Source organism: Aulonocara sp. 'chitande type north' Nkhata Bay, linkage group LG7 (assembly GCF_057382095.1).
Source record: "Aulonocara sp. 'chitande type north' Nkhata Bay isolate Kocher_YH1m ecotype deep benthic linkage group LG7, A_spYH_male_GT1.1, whole genome shotgun sequence".
Taxonomy (NCBI): Eukaryota; Metazoa; Chordata; class Actinopteri; order Cichliformes; family Cichlidae; genus Aulonocara; species Aulonocara sp. 'chitande type north' Nkhata Bay.
The window spans coordinates 58,827,281-58,847,081 of NC_141350.1; the positions used below are offsets into that span (position 1 = coordinate 58,827,281).

At 39.7% G+C, this 19,801-nt stretch overlaps 1 protein-coding gene across 6 annotated transcripts in view; it reads right to left on the bottom strand.

The window, feature by feature from the left end:
• LOC147326412 (zinc finger MIZ domain-containing protein 2-like) overlaps positions 1 to 19,801 on the bottom strand; it is a 32,149-nt gene continuing 12,348 nt past the window's right edge. For all 6 annotated transcript variants that reach the window (XM_086301659.1, XM_086301661.1, XM_086301660.1 and 3 more), the window contains 16 exons: positions 19,318 to 19,486; positions 17,633 to 17,851; positions 16,849 to 17,061; positions 11,928 to 12,011; positions 10,481 to 10,658; positions 9,830 to 9,971; positions 9,405 to 9,483; positions 8,795 to 8,926; positions 8,555 to 8,660; positions 7,260 to 7,417; positions 7,103 to 7,170; positions 6,943 to 7,011; positions 5,421 to 5,662; positions 2,932 to 3,053; positions 755 to 964; positions 1 to 453 (listed from right to left, as the gene is read on the bottom strand). In XM_086301659.1, the coding sequence (XP_086157785.1) occupies positions 346 to 453; positions 755 to 964; positions 2,932 to 3,053; positions 5,421 to 5,662; positions 6,943 to 7,011; positions 7,103 to 7,170; positions 7,260 to 7,417; positions 8,555 to 8,660; positions 8,795 to 8,926; positions 9,405 to 9,483; positions 9,830 to 9,971; positions 10,481 to 10,658; positions 11,928 to 12,011; positions 16,849 to 17,061; positions 17,633 to 17,851; positions 19,318 to 19,486 (2,299 nt within the window). In that variant the 3' untranslated portion in view covers positions 1 to 345. The remainder of the gene's footprint in view (positions 454 to 754; positions 965 to 2,931; positions 3,054 to 5,420; positions 5,663 to 6,942; positions 7,012 to 7,102; positions 7,171 to 7,259; positions 7,418 to 8,554; positions 8,661 to 8,794; positions 8,927 to 9,404; positions 9,484 to 9,829; positions 9,972 to 10,480; positions 10,659 to 11,927; positions 12,012 to 16,848; positions 17,062 to 17,632; positions 17,852 to 19,317; positions 19,487 to 19,801) is intronic.

Genomic DNA, 19,801 nt, shown 5'->3' on the forward strand with positions numbered 1-19,801 from the left:
AAATTTTGGGAACTCCTTTATGAATGTACACCAATAAAAAAAACCAAACAAAAAACAATTTAATCATTAAATACAAAATACTCCAGCCAGTGATTTGTGCTATAGTTTCAAATGCTGGTCTGTAGAGTCAATGCCTGTGTACTGTTGCATTCTTCAAACTCATAATAGTGTTCACATTTCGAGAGTGTTCCTACGTACACCTTAACACTGTACTCAAAGAATTTCAGCAGCAGGACACTTCAGAGCAACTGATACACAAAAAACAACATAACACACACAAAGAAGTTGGTGAAAACTGAGCCGAGCTACAGCAAAGAGAGAAAGAGGTTGGAATGGAAGTTTGACTCAGTTGTTCTCGAACAGAGAAAGCAGATCATCACTGCTGTTGTTGGGAAGGTCCGGAGGGCCCAGATAGGACAGCAGCTCATCTGGGTTGGTCAGCTCAGGAAGAAGCTTGATGACAGATAATTAAGGAAAAAAAATAGACACTTAAAATGTTTTTAAAATTAAATAAACACTGAAAGTTTGAGATACAGCAATCTTATTAAAACTGTATTCAAATCTTTATATACACAAACAAGAACTAAACTTCTTGTTTACCCCACTCTTTCTGTGGATCATGTTCATATTTCTGTTCCTTTATGGGAAATGTTTTGCTACACTATGTTTATACGTTTTTATGATTTCTTTACTATTCTTTTTTTTTTTTTTTTAAACTGAAAATTTAGTACGACATCAACAGGCCTCTACTCACATCTAGCGTATGATCTGTCCCCTCTCCTACAGGCAGTCCCGGGCCGCTCAGACCAAAGGTGCCTTCGCTCTGTCCGAGGGTATTCTGGGTATTGGTGCTCCGCTGTGGCAGAGGGCTGCTAGTGTCACACAGACTCGGGTTACTGTGCACACCTGAGCCATGCTGCTGGAGGATGTTATGAGAGTGGTCAATTTGTCCAGAATGAGCCGTCTGACAGGAAAAATAAAATAAAAAAGGAAACAAGAAGGGAATGCTTATTTTACAGTATCACATGGACAACATTATTCACCACAAATAATACAATAACGAAGCAGCTGCATGTGACAGGATTTGTTTTAGTGGCCGATGACTGTAAGTGTGAGCAAACATGTTGTTGATGACAGCCAAGCGCAGAGAAGCATGATTATAAGCTGGATGCCAAATGATTCAAACCAAAACAAATAACTAACCAATCAAAAGGCAAACACTCTTAAAGCTAATTGATAACTTTTAAAATATTAGGGGGAAACTTTACATTTTGTCTATTTTGCCAAGCACTTTCATGACCATGAAAGGTGTGCATTATTTTGAAGTCTAAAATCAGAAAACTGCTCTCCAAAAATAAAGAACATTAAACTTTTACAAAACACTCTTTTTTTTCTCACTTTTAATGAGGCAGTGAGAGAACAGTGTGTTACCCAGGAGCTCTAAGAGACCATAAAAGACTTTATATACTTAAATTTACCATAACAGTTCTGCTTACTTAACAGTTAATAATAATCCTCATCTATCTTATATTGGGGCTTGGTGCAGACCTCAGTTCATCCTCTATGTGAAAAAAAGCCATTTTAGCCCATTAAGGCCATGCTCCCACATAAGCCCACATTATTTCTGATGGGCTGCCCTTTGCAAAACAAGACCATCTCTGAATTGAGGATGGGGCCTAAGGGTACATCTTTCGCCATTTTACAATGCTGTGATTGCAGCCATTCCCCGACTCTCTGTGAATGGTACTCGTGGCCATTGATCAGTGGTTGTTGATAAATGGTCATGAGAATTTGCATAATTATGATAAAGGAACTGACCTCCCAGCCCATTGTTCCTTCAGTTGGCTGGTTTCAGTCATTATGCAAATGTACTGTTTATAAGATTGGGGAAACCTGCAGTCAGCTGAGACTGAAGAAGTCACTTGGATGTGTGATGAAACGTTTCTCCCACAAAACGCTACGTCCAGATGAACAGAATCAACTTTTGGAGAAGTGGGGTCACTGCCAAACGGTGTGGGTGAGAAAAAACAGTGCACAATATCCACTCAGTAACATCCTATTACAGCACTCATTGGTTAGGTTAGCCGTTTACTCCGTTCATAATCTAAATCAGGAGCGTCAAACATAAGGCCCAGGGATCTGAACTGGCCTGACAAAGACTCAAATCTCCCCCACTGAACAGCTTTAGAAAATCTAAAGGAGGGTATCAAGCTTGGACTTTTAACTGTATTTTTATATCTTATATAGCTTTTCCTGTTGATAAAGCTCTCCCCCATGGACATTAAGGTTGGGCGACGTAAAATTTTTCCAATCGTCAATCCAGTAAATGACGACAGGCGATAGATTTGTGCAAGTGACTTTTTAACAGGCAGAGCAATGTAATCATGCACGGACTGATTTGCACATTTAGAATTTATACGTTTTGTTTGGAGGGAATATTTTAACCTTGTTTCAGCATTAATATAGCTACTTTTTGGATTATTCATTTATTTATTTATTTGAGATGCGCCAAATCACACATAAGACTTAACATTACGTTGAAGATTTAAATGTTTTTTAAAAAGTTTGGATTTAAGAGCAGGAATCTCTGAGATAGAGGTTTTCAGTTGAGAAAACATAACAGACAAAATAATTTGAAACAAGAAGTCAGACTTCCAGTAGCTTCTAGTAGCTAGCCCTAAGATAAACTACTATGTGTGCTTCTTCAAGTAATGGACTGCATCAATTAGGGTTACATAAACAACAGTACAGTATATAAGAAGCCTTTGACTGTGGTGCATTTATTCTTGTTTATCGCTGAAGTCTACTTAGCATCAAAGGAAAATACCTGAGGAAACTGACCCTAATTCTCATTGCTGTGGCCATAAGGTCCCTCTTTTTTCCTGCCCGTTTATTTACATATATATTAATTGGGTATTAAAGATATCCAACCTGCTCAGACTGATAAGGGAGTGGAGGTGGTGGTCCAGAAGGTGCATACTCTCCTAGTATTGGGGTCCCAGGAGTGTTGGGGAAATCTGTAAATCCTGGCTGGTTGGAGAATCCCTGATTCCCTACAACAAAAATAATAGCAAACATTATTTCCATTGAGCAAATAAAAATGGGCCAGTAGATACTTTTTTTCCCTGTTGCATAATAGTACTCAAGGCAACAGTGGAGAGAGAAAACTTCCTGCTGAAGAGTCAAAGAGCATATCTTTATTGCAGTGCTTGTAATATTACTTAGGTCACCTCACATCTATCTTCTATGCTTGTCTATAGTTTCTGCAATGATGCACAATATATATCATGAGTTACAAGTGGGGATAGCATGGAAACCATGGAAACTTCATTTTCTGGGCATTTCTGACCAAGCAAACAGTCCTCTTTAAAATGGTATCAATTAAAGAAAAAAAAAAGCTGTCAAAGAAAGTTGCACCGAAAAAAGTAGATCCAGCAATACATTTGTCAGGCTTTTAAATCCATCTGATTAGAATCAGTGGTTCCACATCAGATCAGGGCTCTTAAACCATTTTATAAATCAAAATTACGTTTTTCTTAAGACCTATTTAAAATCTCAACCAAAAAAAAATCTTGACATGAAATGGCTATTTAAGACAGCTTTTTTGGTATACAGCTCTTTAGCAGTGTAATCCCTATAATAATCCCTTAAACCACAGGGTATGGATTACTGGTATGATAATGGACCGGTGTGGTAAAGTGAATTTGGGAAAGTGTTTCACATCAAGTAATTTTGTGTTTTTACATCAGTAAAAATAAATGAAGACACATAAGCTGCTACCTTAACTCATTTGACTTAACAGAGTACTAAACAGACCTTATTGGATTGAGGGAGCATATTAGTTATTGTTATTTATCATTTTATAATTTTTTTTTTTAATACAGTTACAGTCATGGTATGTACAGTATGTAGGGCTTTTGTACTGAGCACTCAAAGCACTTTTTTAAACATGTATCTGGGCAACATGGGTTCAGTATCTTATTCAAGTATAGGTTGACATGTAGGTGGGAGTATCCAGGGATCAATCCACACTTTCTAACAGTGTTGCATCGGTTAATTGAAGTTTGTGGGCATGTCTTTATGCACAGTTTTTTTAAGGTCTCAACTTTGGTCTTGTTGTCCACAGGACATTGTTCCAGAAGTCTCATGGTTTGTTCAAATGCAAATTTGGAAAGTGAAGTAGTGTTGCCATGCTCTTTTTAGTGAGATGAGGCTTTCTGTACTTGTGCAGTGTTTTTCTAATCTGATTGTCATAAACGTTAACATGCTAACTCTGCTCTGTAGTATCTCAGATGTAGCTCTTGGGCATGGTGCCATTTCTCTGAGCATTGTATGACCTTGGCTTTTTGGGGGAAATTTGTTGGAACGATCACTCCTGGAAAGATGGCAAACTGTCTGTTTTCTACTGGGGAAAAGCTTCAAATTGTCTGGAAAAGGCCTTTTAACCCTTCTGAGAAAGAAAGAGAGAGAGAGACAGACGGACGGACGGACAGACAGATAGCAACAATTGCTACCTTAAAATCATTGCTGGCTGATATCTTTCCTCCTTGGTATCGTGATAATAGATAACTGTCACAATTTGTAAATGATACAGACTAATGAGTGAGGACCAAGAATGCTATATCATAGGTAGGCAGAAAACGAGCCAATTATTAAGGCTGGAAAAATGTAAAAAAGCACAACACAAATCTAATGAGGAAACCGTGACACTAAAATCAAACATGCAGGCAGCCGCCAGTGCTACTCAGCCTCCTAGTAATCTGAGAAGGTAATTTCATTTCATGGTGCAGGTATTCATTGCCACTCGCGCAATTAAATTCCTTGTGTGCAAATTCAACATCCTGTGTGAATAGAACTTAGCAGCTACACTCACAAAGAAGCCTTTGCACACGTGAGTCTGCTTTGTGTGTATGGGTGCAGCTTCACACTCTTGTGGGTAGCTTTTGCGCTAAAAGCTGCTCGCTCAAATCAGACTTTTCACTGTCTGGATGCGGAGCCCAAAGGAAGAGGGGTCCTAAAGTGACTGGTCACTTTAATGGAGGTTATTGCATTAAACAGAGTTACACCATGGCAGCAACTTAAGTGTTGTTTTAAAATGTATCTGTTTATAATTTCGAAAATAAAGTTTGCTCTTAACAACAGTTGCTGTTTGCTGTGCAGCAGTGGAAATACTGGCAACCAGTGTTGGTCAAGCTACTTGAAAATCGTAATTAGATACTAATTACGGATTACTTCTCCAAGAAGTATTCCGTAATTATTTTTTACATTTTGATCTTGGAGGTTAGGTGGGTTAGGGAATGTGAATAAAATGGAATCAGACTTAAACTGTAACAAAAAAATCTCATTATATTTTATGTATGTTAATTATAACCGCCTCTCTTCAAATTATAACAACAACAAAAAAAAGTCCTCTTTCATACCTGGCCGACTGTACTCTGGGGTGTTCCTGCCTCCTGCATTCAGACTTTGGTAGGGGGATGATGCTGGGCCCAGAGCAGCAATCATTTCCATCACATTTGGTAAGACCATGTGACTTGGACTGACTGTGCGACAGCGTTTGAGGACTGGTCCATCAGGCTCCTCTTTTATGTGAAGGTCAGGTTTAACAGGCACCGGCCTCCAACCACATACTGGGTCAATAGTGATCTCCTCATAGTCTGAACTGAGGAAGGGAGGGAAGGGTGAGACATGAAAATTGAGGACATTAAATAACAAAAATAAATAAAATGTGGAGCTTTTATCAAATTCTGTCCATTTCTAATATCATGTGTCCATAATTCATTAAATGCAGTTTTACTTATATAGCACCAGTTCCCAGCAACAGTCATTTTAAGGCATTTTATACTATGATGAGCTTCCAATATTAAAGAGAGAACCCAAACCATCTGATGATTCCCAATTAACAACACTGGAGTGATGAATGGAAACTAATGCTCCTGTTTAGATCCATCACTTGTTGTCCTCCACTTGTTTTGTTTCCTCATGTTTTTTAAGGACACACCACACAGCATGTTAAGAAATGCCAATAATAGCTATTTCTGCTAATAGCGCTTTTGGAATCCTATTGTTGGTGAAAAAAAAACTATTTTATGTCTTTCAAACTATGTTATCTTTGTCATTTCTCATAAATTCAACTAAAATGTGAACTAATTAAGTGTGTTTGCAATGGTCTGCTATTAAAGTACCTAAAAATACTATTTAAAACTGGTTCTTGGCTTAGTTTTCTGTTATGTGTAGCGACAAGACTAGTTCATTTCATGAGTTGGGTGCCTTTTTTACACTTGAATGATTCAAAAGGTCAGAGCTAAGTTGTTCAACGAACAAAAAATAGTCCTCTGAAAATGGTCAAGTAAAGACTGGGCAAAAAGTATGTGAAAAAGCAAAACTTTAAAAGATTTTAAAAGAATAATTGGAAGCAAAATATAAAGAAATAAAAGGTGACTCAACATTTTTGTTGTGTGTGTGTGTGTGTGTGTGTGTGTATATAGCATTATTGTGAACCTTGTTCTTTTTAACCACAAAAATGTAGTGAACTGAAAATTGGCAAGCTCTTTAGATAGCAGTTTATCATTTTTCAGGATTATGGCAAATAAAGAATTACTTTGTTTTTTGTTAAAAATGACAGCAGTACAGAAGTGCGTATATCAATTAAATTCAATGTCATTTTACTTGTATATATCAACGGTAGTCGTCTCAGGTACTTTATATTGTAAAGACTGTAGAGACATAAAGAGAAAGCACCAACAATCAAACTACCACCTTGGAGCAAGCACTTGGTGACAGTGGGAAGGAAAAACTCCCTTTTAACAGGAAGAAAGCTCTGGCAGAACCAGGCTGGGGGAGTAGCAAGCATCTGCCATGACTGCTTGGGGGGTGAGTATCATGACCCAGTGGTATGGAAATACCACTGGTTAAGTAACTATTTACAGTAACAACACTTACTTTTGGATATAGACAAGAATCCCAAGCATATATTGGTCAACCTCCAGTCCTTCTAGCAAAGCTGTTTTACTGTGAACAAGAGGAGCAAACAGCTGGTGAAAACTTTATGCTGATTACTGATTATGAAAAAAGGGCAACAAGTCATTGTTAATGCACTTACTTGCAAACAGGGCATCGCCAGGTCCCTCTTTCACAGTTTAGCTGCAAATAGGACTCCAGATCGAAACACTATAAAAAAAGATCAAAGATTTCCACGTTGAAAGAACTCCACCGAATTTATCTGGAGGTGTAAGTAATAAGTGCACACATGACCTTACCTGTATGTGCCTGCAGTCATGGCCTCTGGCTGGCAGCTGGATTCGTTTGAATGTGATGGGGCATTTGAGAGAAACTTTAATAGCCGTCTGCTCCACTCCATCCTCCCCATTCAGACCAGGGGTTCCAGGAATGGTGCCACTGCTGAAGTTTCTTTTTACTGAAACAAAATGACCATAAAAAAGAAAAAGATGACTACCCGAGTGCTCCTAGTACTCCTTTGAGGAGAAAACTCTACAGCCGAAATAGACAAAGATTTTTCTGTATCAATGCTGGTGTGAAGACTGTTTGTCCTGTACTGATCCCCTTGCAAAGTTTCTTTCAATAAATCCCCAAATCAGTTTTCTTTCAATGGTGAATTTTATTTTTCACAACTGGAAGTCTACAAAGTTAGCTCCTTCATTCTTCATTTTGTATTCTCTGTAACTTAGAAGGTAGAATGGGTCATTTACTAATCAAACGCTTTGTGGTTTGATCCCTGACTATGATAGTTTGCATGCCAGATATCCTTGGGGAAGCTGCTAATCCCAAAGCTGCTATTTGATGCATCCACCAGAGTATGAATGTTAGATAGAAAGCACTTAGACAGAAAAAAGTGCTTGTATGAATGTTGAATGAGACATGTTGTACAAAGTGCTTTGAGTACTCAGTAGTGCTATGCAAGTACCAGTCCATTTGCCAGTTGCTACTTTTCACCAATACTGAATACAATAAGGAATTCGGTTCATAAACTATCGTGTCCAATGATTAGCATTATCATATCTCTAGACTATAAGTGTTAATTGTCTCTCTGCTTTTCAAATCTATTTCTTCACATATCCTGCATACTTTTAAAAAACCAAGGTGGCTATGGTAAAACTGGGGTGGCTGTAGCTCACGCGGTAGAGCAGGTCATCTACTGATTGGAAGGTTGGTGGTTCGATTATCCTTACTAACCCCATGTTGCTCTCTAATGCATCCATCGTAGTGTGAATGTGTATGAATATTAGATAGGCACTAACAGCTTAGAAAAAGTGCTTGTGTGATTGGGTGAATGAATTACTTGTATAAAGTGCTTTGAGTGCTCAGATAGGATAGAAAAGCGCTATATAAGAACCAGTCCATTTACCAAAACTGTTCAACTCGAGGCTTAGTCACAGAACCTTGGTAATCAATATGCGACCTCACAGCTAGTGTTGCATAAAATACAAATACACATACACACTATACCAAGTTGTACAGGGCTTCACTGAATGAATGCACAGTGTTAAGTGGAAACCAGTGGGCCCTGCTATAACTGATGAGGTTGATAACTCACTCTTTGTAATGCAGTGCTCGGCCGGCAGCAGTCTCTTCTTCATCAGACCCTGCAGAACAGACCTGACAGATGGCCGGTGCACCAACTGTAGAACAAACAGGTGGGACTGGGGACAAAGAGACATGAGGGGCAAACAGGAGTACAAAATGAGGTTAATTCATTAGTTCAATGTAACATACTGTACTAAATTTTCTGCATTTCTGTGACTGAGTCAGGAAACAGTCACATCGAGGAACTTACACAGCAGCATGCTGTCACTGTGATCTGTACAGTGTTGCGCCCTGGCTGACACACTTGCTTTAGATACAAGGGCTTGTGGGAGGTTTTGTTGTCACCTCTTTCAATGGACAGAGGAGTTGCATTAACACTGACCTGATGAAAATGAAGAAGAGAGAAGAAGAGAAAACGTCAACAAAATCCTGGCAAATTAATTACCACCTTTAGAAGATCCCTTCTAAAGGTGGTAATTAAAGTTGAAATGTGGGGACAGTTACCTCTTCAAAATGTTATCTCAAGAACTGTTTATAATTAGTCGCAGGAAACCAAACCAATAAATACAAAACATATCCAGCTATCTCTATTATAGACCACTGAGTTTTAGACCATCAGTGTGATGACACAAAGTTTCCCCTTTCATATCCATTCAAATGCCTCTTTAAGGGTTCAGACTTGGCTTCAGGTTTAAAGTAACAATTCGATTTAGGGTCAGAGTTTAGTGCTTAGTCTAATCGTTAAACCTATGAATAACAGACATATGAATGCACTGATAATAAATGTCCATACAAAAAGCCAAACGTACATACGTGTGTATATTGACGTCCACAAATATATAACAGATATGGATGCTTACTTGCACAGAGGCAGGCCAGTTAGTGTTCATTTGTCTGTCTTCGTGGTGGTAACACTTAAACTGCAGCTCTAAATCTGGCCTGTGGAGGGAGACACAAAACAGCTGTCAGGGGAAAAGACTGGGTGGGGCTGTCAGACATTCTTCATTTGTTTTCTTTCTGCTGTTTTAAATTGCTCAGGAAGAGAGCAATTTATTTACATATCACACCACAGTCAAGCACAGTGTCCCTCAAATATTTTCAAAAAGAACCTATAACATTTTTTTCTTTTCTGTCATATCCTGGTCCAATGGTGGATGATATTAAACATGGTCAGTGTATGCACAAGTAATCTATGTAAGCCAAAGCTCAGGCTTCAAACTGTTCCAAACACTGTTTCTCACTTTGTTCTGCTCTCGTCATGTGACTGCAGTGTCAGTCTTTATACCTCATCATTAGTGTTTTGTAGACAGAGTCTCGCAGATGGAAGGCGTGGTTGCTGACAGCCAGGTTGTGCTCCAGTCTGAAAGGCTCCAATACTACACCATCTCGTACAGGGAAAGTCAGACGCAGGTCGTCACTGGGGTTACCTTGAATGAAAAGTTGCAGTTTCTGATGCATCAGTGAATTCAAGGTCTATCTGGTGCCTTGACAGACAATTGAAGCACGAGGTTGTGATCCCATTTTTTCAAATAAAACAGACACTTTTGTTTATGCCTAATTTTATCCTGAGAGGAGTCTGAAAGGAAACAAAAGTAACTGTACCTTTTTAGATGAATACTAAAAACCTCTGACCTGCACGTGTTCTCATTTACATTTTTTTTGTGATCAGTTGTTCTTTTGTGGATACAATGTTTATGACTCAATCAATTTTTAATTAAACATTTTGATGTTTGTTTGTTTTCTCAATTGTTAATTATTCTTCTACTCTGTTATTAACACTGTGAGAGCTGAGGTAGAGGCAAGTTTTCAGTGCCATTCATCACAAGATTAAGGAAATGCTACAGAGCCTAAATTCAAGTAATTTGTTATTTCCAGTCAAACTTCATCTGTATATCATCTTTAGCAGTGTACTTACTCTGTGGCAGCTGAGTCTCACCTGTAACGGGCTGCTGGGTGTTGATGTTGGCTTTGGTTTCTGTTGTAAGGTAGGGGGGTTTGGTTTCCTGGCCTGGAGAAAGGTAGGGAGGTATGGAGGTCCCCGGTGTCATTGGAGGGGTAGGATTCCCTCCCATTGGTGAGGTGGGATACCCAGGAAGCACCCCACCCCGAACTGGCTGAGAGACGAGGATGAGGAATATTTAGAGCATCAAACCTAACTAAAAAGTATTTTCGGTACTTCACTTGTTCCACATTTTGTCATGTTACAACCTTATTACTAAATGGATTAAATCGATTTTTCACCTCTCTACATGCACAACCCTATCTAATTTAAGCACATGTTGTTCTTTAATTTAAGTACTTTAACTTAAGTGCATTAGAAAAGTTCAAAAAGCATCTAGGACAGAAATAACTGCATTACACTTCAGAACAGAACTTCGGCTCTTTGTAAATACCTGTACAGACAGCATGCTAATGCTAAGCTAGTCAAGAACCCTGAGTAATATTAAAGCTAACTGAATTCTAACCTCAGCAGCCAGACGCTGAATTTCAACAGGCAACAAAAGAATGAGCATTCAGGTTGCAGCCTGAATACCTTTCTCCCTGTTCATGTTTCTACAGTAGAATCACTGCGGTGATTGCTTTGAAGCGTCTTTGTACTGGTTTTCTTCTTTACTTTATACTGTTAGCTTGTGTAAATACTGAGAGACAAATCATGTGTCCTCATTAGGAAAGGGATTTATGTTAGTGTGTGGGACTGTAGCCTATAGATTCATATTGTTAAATGCTAATTATGAGACAGTGATTTTCAGATAATTTTACAGAGAACCATGAAAGTAATGTAACGAGTAGTGACACAAAATACTTTCTTCAGTGTGTAATTAACTAACTACTGCATAACTTAAAAAAAATTTCTCTTTGTAATATGTGTAATAAATTTTTGGAGTAACGACCCCAACATCGATCATAACAAACAGGGGCAACATCTCCATCACGCACAAAAATTTGACAGCATGCAAATAATTGCACGACTGTAATGACTTTCATATGTTGTTCTTAAATCAGAGTTGGTGAGAACCTAATGCGAACTGACAAGGAATCAAATCTAAAAGTGATATCGATAATGGAATTAAAACTACTAAATTCTTATCAAATTATATGATGCCCCATGATGAACATTAGATACTGTAAGCAGTAGAAAACTAGCTTCTGCTTTACAATCCTCACACAGTCCTGCAACCAAACATCACGACTTCTAAGTAGAATGAATCAAAAACAGCATGAATTAAATTCAAACATTAAAAAATACTTAAACTTCTAACTTTTAGATATTAAAATCTTCATAAAATATAGGAAGCCATAGAATTTTAGTATAACAAAACTAAGAGAAACTGAGCTTAGGTGTTCAGTGTTGACAGCATGGGGTGAGTGCATGGAGGACTTACCCCGTTCACTGCAGCCTGTGTGAAGGCATTGTATCCTCCTGGTCCTCCAGTTGCCATGCTGCCCTGACCATTGAAAGGCTCTGACTGAAGACCACAGAAACCAAACATGACATTGAGTACCCAGGTATGTCGACACAAAGATGTGGAGAAAACACATCTGCAATTAATGCAATTCTGTTGTTAAACCCTTTGGATGAAAGGTGAGAGTCTGCACTTCACTCACATTGTATTAATTATTAGGGTCCAAGCACAAAATTGTGAAGGCCCTACTCTATCTACTCTGTGAAGCGAATAGAATATTTAAAACCCTAAACATACTCAAAAACGAATTCAATTTTGCACATGCATCAAAACTGGTGAAAATGTCTGTATTTTACTGGTTTTGGGACATGGACAGAGCAAAATAACTCTGTAGTGACCCCTAAAAAATTGCAAAGAAATGAGCCCACATGCTGTATTTCATGTACATGTATGAAATTTGGCAGACATGTAGCATCTGTAGACACACATAAAATCCTCTAGGAGTGATACCCTAAACCCAACAGGAAGTCTACCATTTTGAATCAAAGATAATAAATTTTGGCACCACTTTTATCATTTCAACTTGGCAAATTTAAATGTTTTGCCATGAAGCACGAAACTGCTGTAACTCAAAGACACATTGTCCAACATAACACTGTCTCTCCTAAGCTTCTCGGGGGTCATGAGAGTCCAGAAATGAACACATTGATATGTCAAATCTCAGCAAAAGTTGGTGTGCCACCTAGTGGGAACAGGAAAAGTCATGTAATATACTTTGAAATACTGGTTCACCAGATTCACGTCAAATCAGACCTTGATGACACTTCAGTGTGAACACTTTTATTTAATGGCACACCCTGGGGTGGCTGTAGCTCAGGTAGCAGAGCAGATCAGCCACTAACCAGAAGGTTGGTGGTTTAATCACAGGCTGCTCCAGTCTGCATGCCAAATATCCTTGGGCAAGATACTAACCCCATGTTGCTCTCCGATGCATCCATCGGAGTGTGAATGTGTATGAATGTTAGATACTTAGCACTTAAGCTTAGACATGCTTGCGTGAATGGGTGTGATTGGGTGAATGAATTAGTTGTACAAAGTGCTTTGAGTGCTCAGACAGAGTAGAAAAGCGCTATATAAGAACCAGTCCATTTACCATTACCATTTACCCTGATGTAATGTCTCAAGCTGTAGAAAAAAGTCTCTTGGAACTATAGCCCAAACCCAACAGGAAGCCAGCCTTTTTAATTTAAAGGGAAATTTTGGCTGCAAATTTTGTATATTTGTTACCAATTTCAGGCAAATGGAGGCAAGTCCCTCCTTCAAGGGATTTCATCTGCTCAACATGATATTTAGTTAGTGCAGTTAAAGACTATGATGATATTAAAGGGCAACACAAGTGGCAACAGGAAAAACGCATAATCGCGTGAATCTGCTTACTCACAGCGCGCAGGAGCTGTAGCTCGGCTTGACCAGGACCCTCCTGGACATGCGCCAGGGTGTCAGGCTTGGATGCTTGTACCTTCAATTTTGTTTAAAATCCACTTTGGTGTTATATAGAGGCAAAACTAGACTCTAAATAGTTCATCTTTATAACTCAATAAACTTCAGTTAGTTATTTTAACAAAAACAGCCAAGTGGTTTCAATTGTCCTCTCATTTCTGTTTTGTAAAAAATAAATAAATTGGTTCAAGTAGACAAAGCACTCGCCCTAGACTGCAAGACCAGACTGACCAACCTGTGACTACAAGACCTATGACTTGATGCCCCACACCTGGACTGAAGGACAATGGAATGTCTTTAGGACTGGAGAAGTGTAGTCACATGGTAACAAAGAGAGGGAAGGTAGTCAGAACTGAGGGGATCGTACTACCAGAAGGCAAAATTGCAAACACCAAAGACAGCTACAAATATCTGGAAATCCCACAGGTAAATGGACACCAAACAGGCTGCTAGGAAAGCTGCAACCACCAACTACACAGATGGTCAGAGAAATCCTGAGGAGATAGCTGAACGGTATGAACAAGATCTGGGCTATCAACATCTACCTGCTGCCCGTGATCAGTTACCCTGTTGGGATAATAAGCTGGCCAAAAGAGGAGATAGAAGCCACTGACATGAAGACGAGAAAGCTCCTGACCATGCATGGAGGGTTTCACCCCAGTCCAGCACCCTGAGACTGTACACTAAGCGGAAGGAAGGAGACCAGGGCATAGTGAGTGTCAGTACCACAGTCCAGGATAAGACAACAGACATCCACGAGTACATCAGGAAGATGGCTATAACCGACCACGTGCTCAGTGAGCAGAAACCCAAGAAAGAGGAGCAAGAGAAACCATACCATGCATTGTATGTACTAGGGCAGTCACAAACAATTATTTTGATAGTGGACTAGTAACAGGACACTGGAGTAAATTCTCTACCATTTCACACTTCTGTTTGACATTTATTCAGCTGTGTAAAAACTATATCTTTAATCTTAGCCAAACCAATTTACTCAGGAACAAATAAAACACGCCAAACAATAACATTTTTAAATTATCTGAGTGACTTATATATCATGTTCAACCTGAGTAGAGTAAAACGGCGGGGGGTTTGAACATGATGTGCCGGGAGTTCGCGTTTCTCGCCGGCTCTAGTGAGCCTTCAACCCTCTAGCTATCGATGGGTCTCCGAAAACGTCGGCGCACTTTTGCAAATATGTGATGTCTTGATAAATCGAGCAGATATTTGACGTTTACACAGCTACATTCTCGCCTGAAAATATGTTAAAAGTTTATTTTGTGACCCAGAAAGAGTAATAAGAGCAATATTAAAACGAAGTAGCTGCCGCCATTGTTGCAAACTGGAATTGGCTGGGCTGCGCTATGAATTCTGAGATAGGTTGGGCCACGAAGGATACACCCGACCCATCCTTCAAATCTGGGGAAATGAAGGACGCATTTTTCGGCCGGATTTGGGGGAGTCTTCGAATTTGGACAGGCTTCACCGCATCGCTGTAACATAATTGGCCTACAAATGCGGGCACAGGAGGATGCAGCCGCTAAATTTGGACAGCTATGAAACCGGACACTGCTTCTAGGTCTGGGTATCGTCACTGATTACTAGAATCGATTCGATTCCGATTCACAACGTCCCGAATCGATTCAATCCACGATTCGATTCAATTCGATTCGGGGAAATCTTGCTCAGACACTCAGAAATATTATAATTCAGATCATGCACCAGTACATTTCCATGCTTTTATATCTATAAAAAGAAAGCTGACACTTGCAAGACTTTATCAAAGGTGTAAGCATCACAGATGCCTTTGTGTCAAAGTAGCTGAGGATAAAACACAGAAAAACGATTTTATAAAAACATTCAGCAGTAGATCAAAAACGAAAGAAAACCATTAATCAACATCTGAACATTACCCGATGCTGCTGAGGTGAAGCAGGGCAAAGTTATAGAGGTTTTAAAGACACAGCTAAGCGTTTTGCAATTTTGCATAATTTTAAAAAGTTTACATTTGTTCAGAAGCCTATTGAACAACAGAAATGAGGCTTTTTTTTCCGGAAGTAAGTAAAAGGAGACTTGTGCGTAATAAGCAAGCGAATAATGCACAAAAAAGATTTTTAGACGGAAATTGTTCTTGAAGTGTACTATGAGAGAGAGAGAGAGAGAGAAAGCTGTGCATGAAGTGTGATTTTATCTCGGTGGAAGCAAAACAGCAAAAGTAAGAGGAAATTCATGACGATGTTTATGTGAAGGGTAGTTTGGATCTTTTTTTGCTGCTGGTTCAATCAATATTGTTTGGAGAGAGATAAAACCTACAGCTTCAGAATCTAGCGCAAAAAGGACGTAAACACAAAGCATGGACCCGCCAAAACATTAGAATCAGCGAGCTGTCGGCTTTCAGCCCGACTGTGTCCGTGCCGTCGGGTGAGAAAGGCGACATCTCGCTGATTCTGATGCGTCAGCGGGTCCTTGCTTTGTGTTTACGTCTTTGTGCAGAATCCGTGTACCTGCTCTCATTTATTGTTTTAGCTTTTTTGGTGGTTGTTGAAATTTTGTGAGGTTTAACCTGAGATTCTGGCGTTTTGGGCAAAATAAATTTATATTGAAAAAATCGATTCAGGATTTTAATGAATCGATATCACGTTATCCAAGCTAGAATCGATTTTAATTGATAAACTGATAATCAAAACCCACCCCTAACTGCTTCTGCTTCTTCTTCTTCGGGGTTTAACGGCAGCTGGCATCCCTGGACATGCAGTGCTGCCATCTTCTGTTTCGGTCCGTTATTACACTCTTAAATCCTACTACTTATTCCTGCGTCTTTCGGGATCTTACAAAGCTTCAAACGACGCCTCGACTATTAAATTAGTCGTCTGCGATTTTAATAGTCGACGTAATCGTGACTAGTCGACTAATCGTGGCAGCCCTAGTATGTATCACCGGCTAGCTAGCGGATCTAAGAGCAGACCACAGCAACCTCCCCGAGCAGGTTTCAGTAACCATTACAATGGCAGACATCCAAGAAAGGGTCTCCAGTATGAAGCACTGGACAACACCAGGCCCCAACATGATTCAGCCTACTGGCTGAAGAAGCTGACTGCGATCCATGAGCATCTGGCAGTACAAATGAACCACCTGCTAGTTGATGAGAGAGACCCAGGCTAACTGAAAACCAGATAGTTCTGATTCCCAAGGACCCCCCCCAGAAGGTACTGGCACCATCTAACTACCAGCCAATAACCAACATTCTAGATATAGTTGTGCCAGGTGAAATAGTTTCAGCATCTGCTTTTATTCTGTACATTACAAGTTTTATTTAGGAATTTATAAGATAGTCAAACATCCTTAAAAATTATGTTAATCTCAAACATCCCAAAGCTGCTTGGCTCTGTTTTGTGGTCACCTTATAATACTGAGGAGGATTGGGCTGTCCAGCTCCAGGGGAAAACTGTGCTGGATTGTGTGATCCAGCAGAGTAGTGTCCCACGTGAGGCATCCGGCTGGAGAGGTAAGAGGGTGAGGTGGCGCATCTCTGCTGCGAACCAGAGGGGTATTGCAGAGGCTGGTTAGTGTACCCCGACATCCCACCAGAGCCATACTGTGGTCCAGAAAAACCCTGGAAAAAGACAGAGACGGTAAAGTGGAATTAGAGCTGTTTAATCCATAATTTAATGGGAAAGTATGATATTGCATGAGTTATCAAGTAAGTATCTAATTCTTTCTGCCTTTTGAATAAACCAAAATAGGACAGATGAGAGGTAGTTAGCACTGTTGCCTAACAGAAGGTCCTGATTTTGACTCCACCATCTGACCAGGGCCTTTCTTTGTGGAGTTTGCATGTTCTCCTAATGATTTCGTGGGTTCTCTCCGGGTACTTTGGCTTCCTCCCACGGTCCAAAGACAATTAGTGGGGATAGGAAGTGAAATGATGTTTTTAAACTGGTGACTATAAATTGCCCACAGGTGTTAATGTGAGTGCAAATGGTTGTCTCTTTGTTAGCCCTGTGATGGATTGGCGATCAATCCAGGGTGTACCCTGACCCTTGCCCTATGGTAGCTAGAATATGGTAGCTACCCCACCCCACCCCAAGTCCCTGATAAACATATACAGAAAAAAATAGATGGATGGAGGACAATATACTATAATATAGTTTGAGTTTGAGCAAACATTTGGTGGGATCACAGACCTCGGAATGGAAAGGCCGTTTGAGTCCTTGTTGTCCGCCTGGATAGCCTCCTTGATGTGGAATCCTCTGAATATGCGCAGGGTGAGAAGGATACAAGCCTCCGGTGGAAGGTGGAAGTCCAGACCTTGAAGAGATCATCCCGCCAGGGTTCATCCCTGGAGGGCCACGGGGGCCCGCATGAGATAGGAATTGGGTGCTGTAAGAGGATGTTCCGCCCAACTGAAAAGGAAAGGAGAAAAAAACAAAAATGTTATAAAGTTAACTGGATCTTTTCCACAGCATTGACGGTTCACAGAGTTCAGTCACAGCGAGTCAGGGTCTGCATTTATTAAGCAACTCAGAGCTGTGAAAGTTACTTTTGCCCAGTCGCAGTTTTGGTAGTTGAAATAAATACAACCTGTAACTTAAAATGGGAATCCCATTTAACTTAAGTCTAATCAATATCAATATAGTGCTGTGGATCAAAAGACCCCTACCTGATGTTTTGTTTTGGGTTTTTTTCCCATATTTGTCACACTTTCAGATACAGTACATTTTTCAGATTATCAAACAGTGTTTAATATTAGACAAAGATAACCCAAGTAAATAAAAATAGCATTTTTTTTTTATTTAAAGTGTATTTTTTAAGGAAAATAAGCTCAGTATTGCTCAGCCTATCAAAATTACTCCAAGTGTAATTAAGAAGTCACACAAGTCTCATAAGAACCCAGAACAACATCTAAAAAACTGCAGGCCTCAGTTAGGTATGATGATTCAACAATGACAAAATATTAACAGATTGCAATTTTTGCTCAGAGTTTCAATGTAAAAATCACTGCTGACTAAAAAGAACTGTCAGGTTCATCTCACATTGCCAAAAAAAAAGTACCTTCGTTGTTCCCTGAAATTTGGGGAAAATATTCTGTGGATTGCCAAGACAAAAGCAGAACTTTTCTGAAGACTTACAACCCATTACATTCAGCATGAAACAGTATTTCAGAAAAAGTACATCATACCAACAGTCAAACATGATGGTGGTAGTGTGATTCTCTGTGACTGCTTTACTGCTTCAGGATCTGCACGACTTGCCATAGCTGATGTAATCATGAATTCTGCTCTCTACCAGAAAATCCTGAAGCTCAAACACACTTGAGTCATGCACCAGACGTATCTTAAATACACAAGTCAACATCTGAATGTTTCAAAAACACACCACAGTAGGTGAATTAAAACAATTCTGTAAGGAAGAGTGAGCCAAAATTCCTCCACAGTGATGTTAAAGACTTATTGCCATTTATTGCAAATACTTGATTGACATGTCTGTTTAAGCTAAAAGAGGATGCACATGATCACTGCCTGCTGCTCTCTTTGTGCTTTTGTGTCTTCATTAATAACTTCAGAGGAGATTATAGGCAGAGAGTGGGACATGTAACAGGTCCAACCTTGGATGCTAAAGTCAAAAATTTGGCAATCAGGATCAACACGAACAAGTTGAAACTAGAGCTGCAACTACCAGAAACATCTGGTAACATCCAACGCAGAGTTCAGATGTTCAACTCACTATCATTTATGGAAAATAAAATCAGCTAATTACATCAAATGATTGCACCTGAACCATGAAAGCTATGTGCAGCTTCTCCCTTTTCTCTTCTTGCATGCCTCCCCTAACACAAAGAGATGCACATATTTTTCTCAGAGACCTTTACCTGGCCATAGCTCAGCTCCTGGTTCTGTTTTTCCTGTATTGCTGCAACAGTCGCTGTAGCAGTGGCAGTTGCTGTGGCAGCGGCGGCAGCAACAGCAGCAGCAGCAGCCTGAGTGAAATCTGAGGGTGGACGAACGCCTAGACCGGCACCTCCACTGTTTCCAGAGTAACTGTGGGGAGAGAAAGGAAAACTGGGAGATGAGTGGGATTAGTAAACTACACATAACTATGTGACGTTTTGTCACTAGCATGAGTCAGAGTCGTGGGTGAGAGCAACCATATTACATTACATGCATGTAATTAAAAAAAGCATTTCAGTCCTAACCACTAGAGTCAAAACAAGATATTTATATTTGATATGGCTCTGATTTGGGAGATCACCCTCTGCCATCCGATATATGAAGAGCCTGAGGCAGAAAAAACTATAGCAGGGAATCAAAACAAAACAGAAATGGAAAGAAAGAAATGTGGTGGGCTGCATAGCT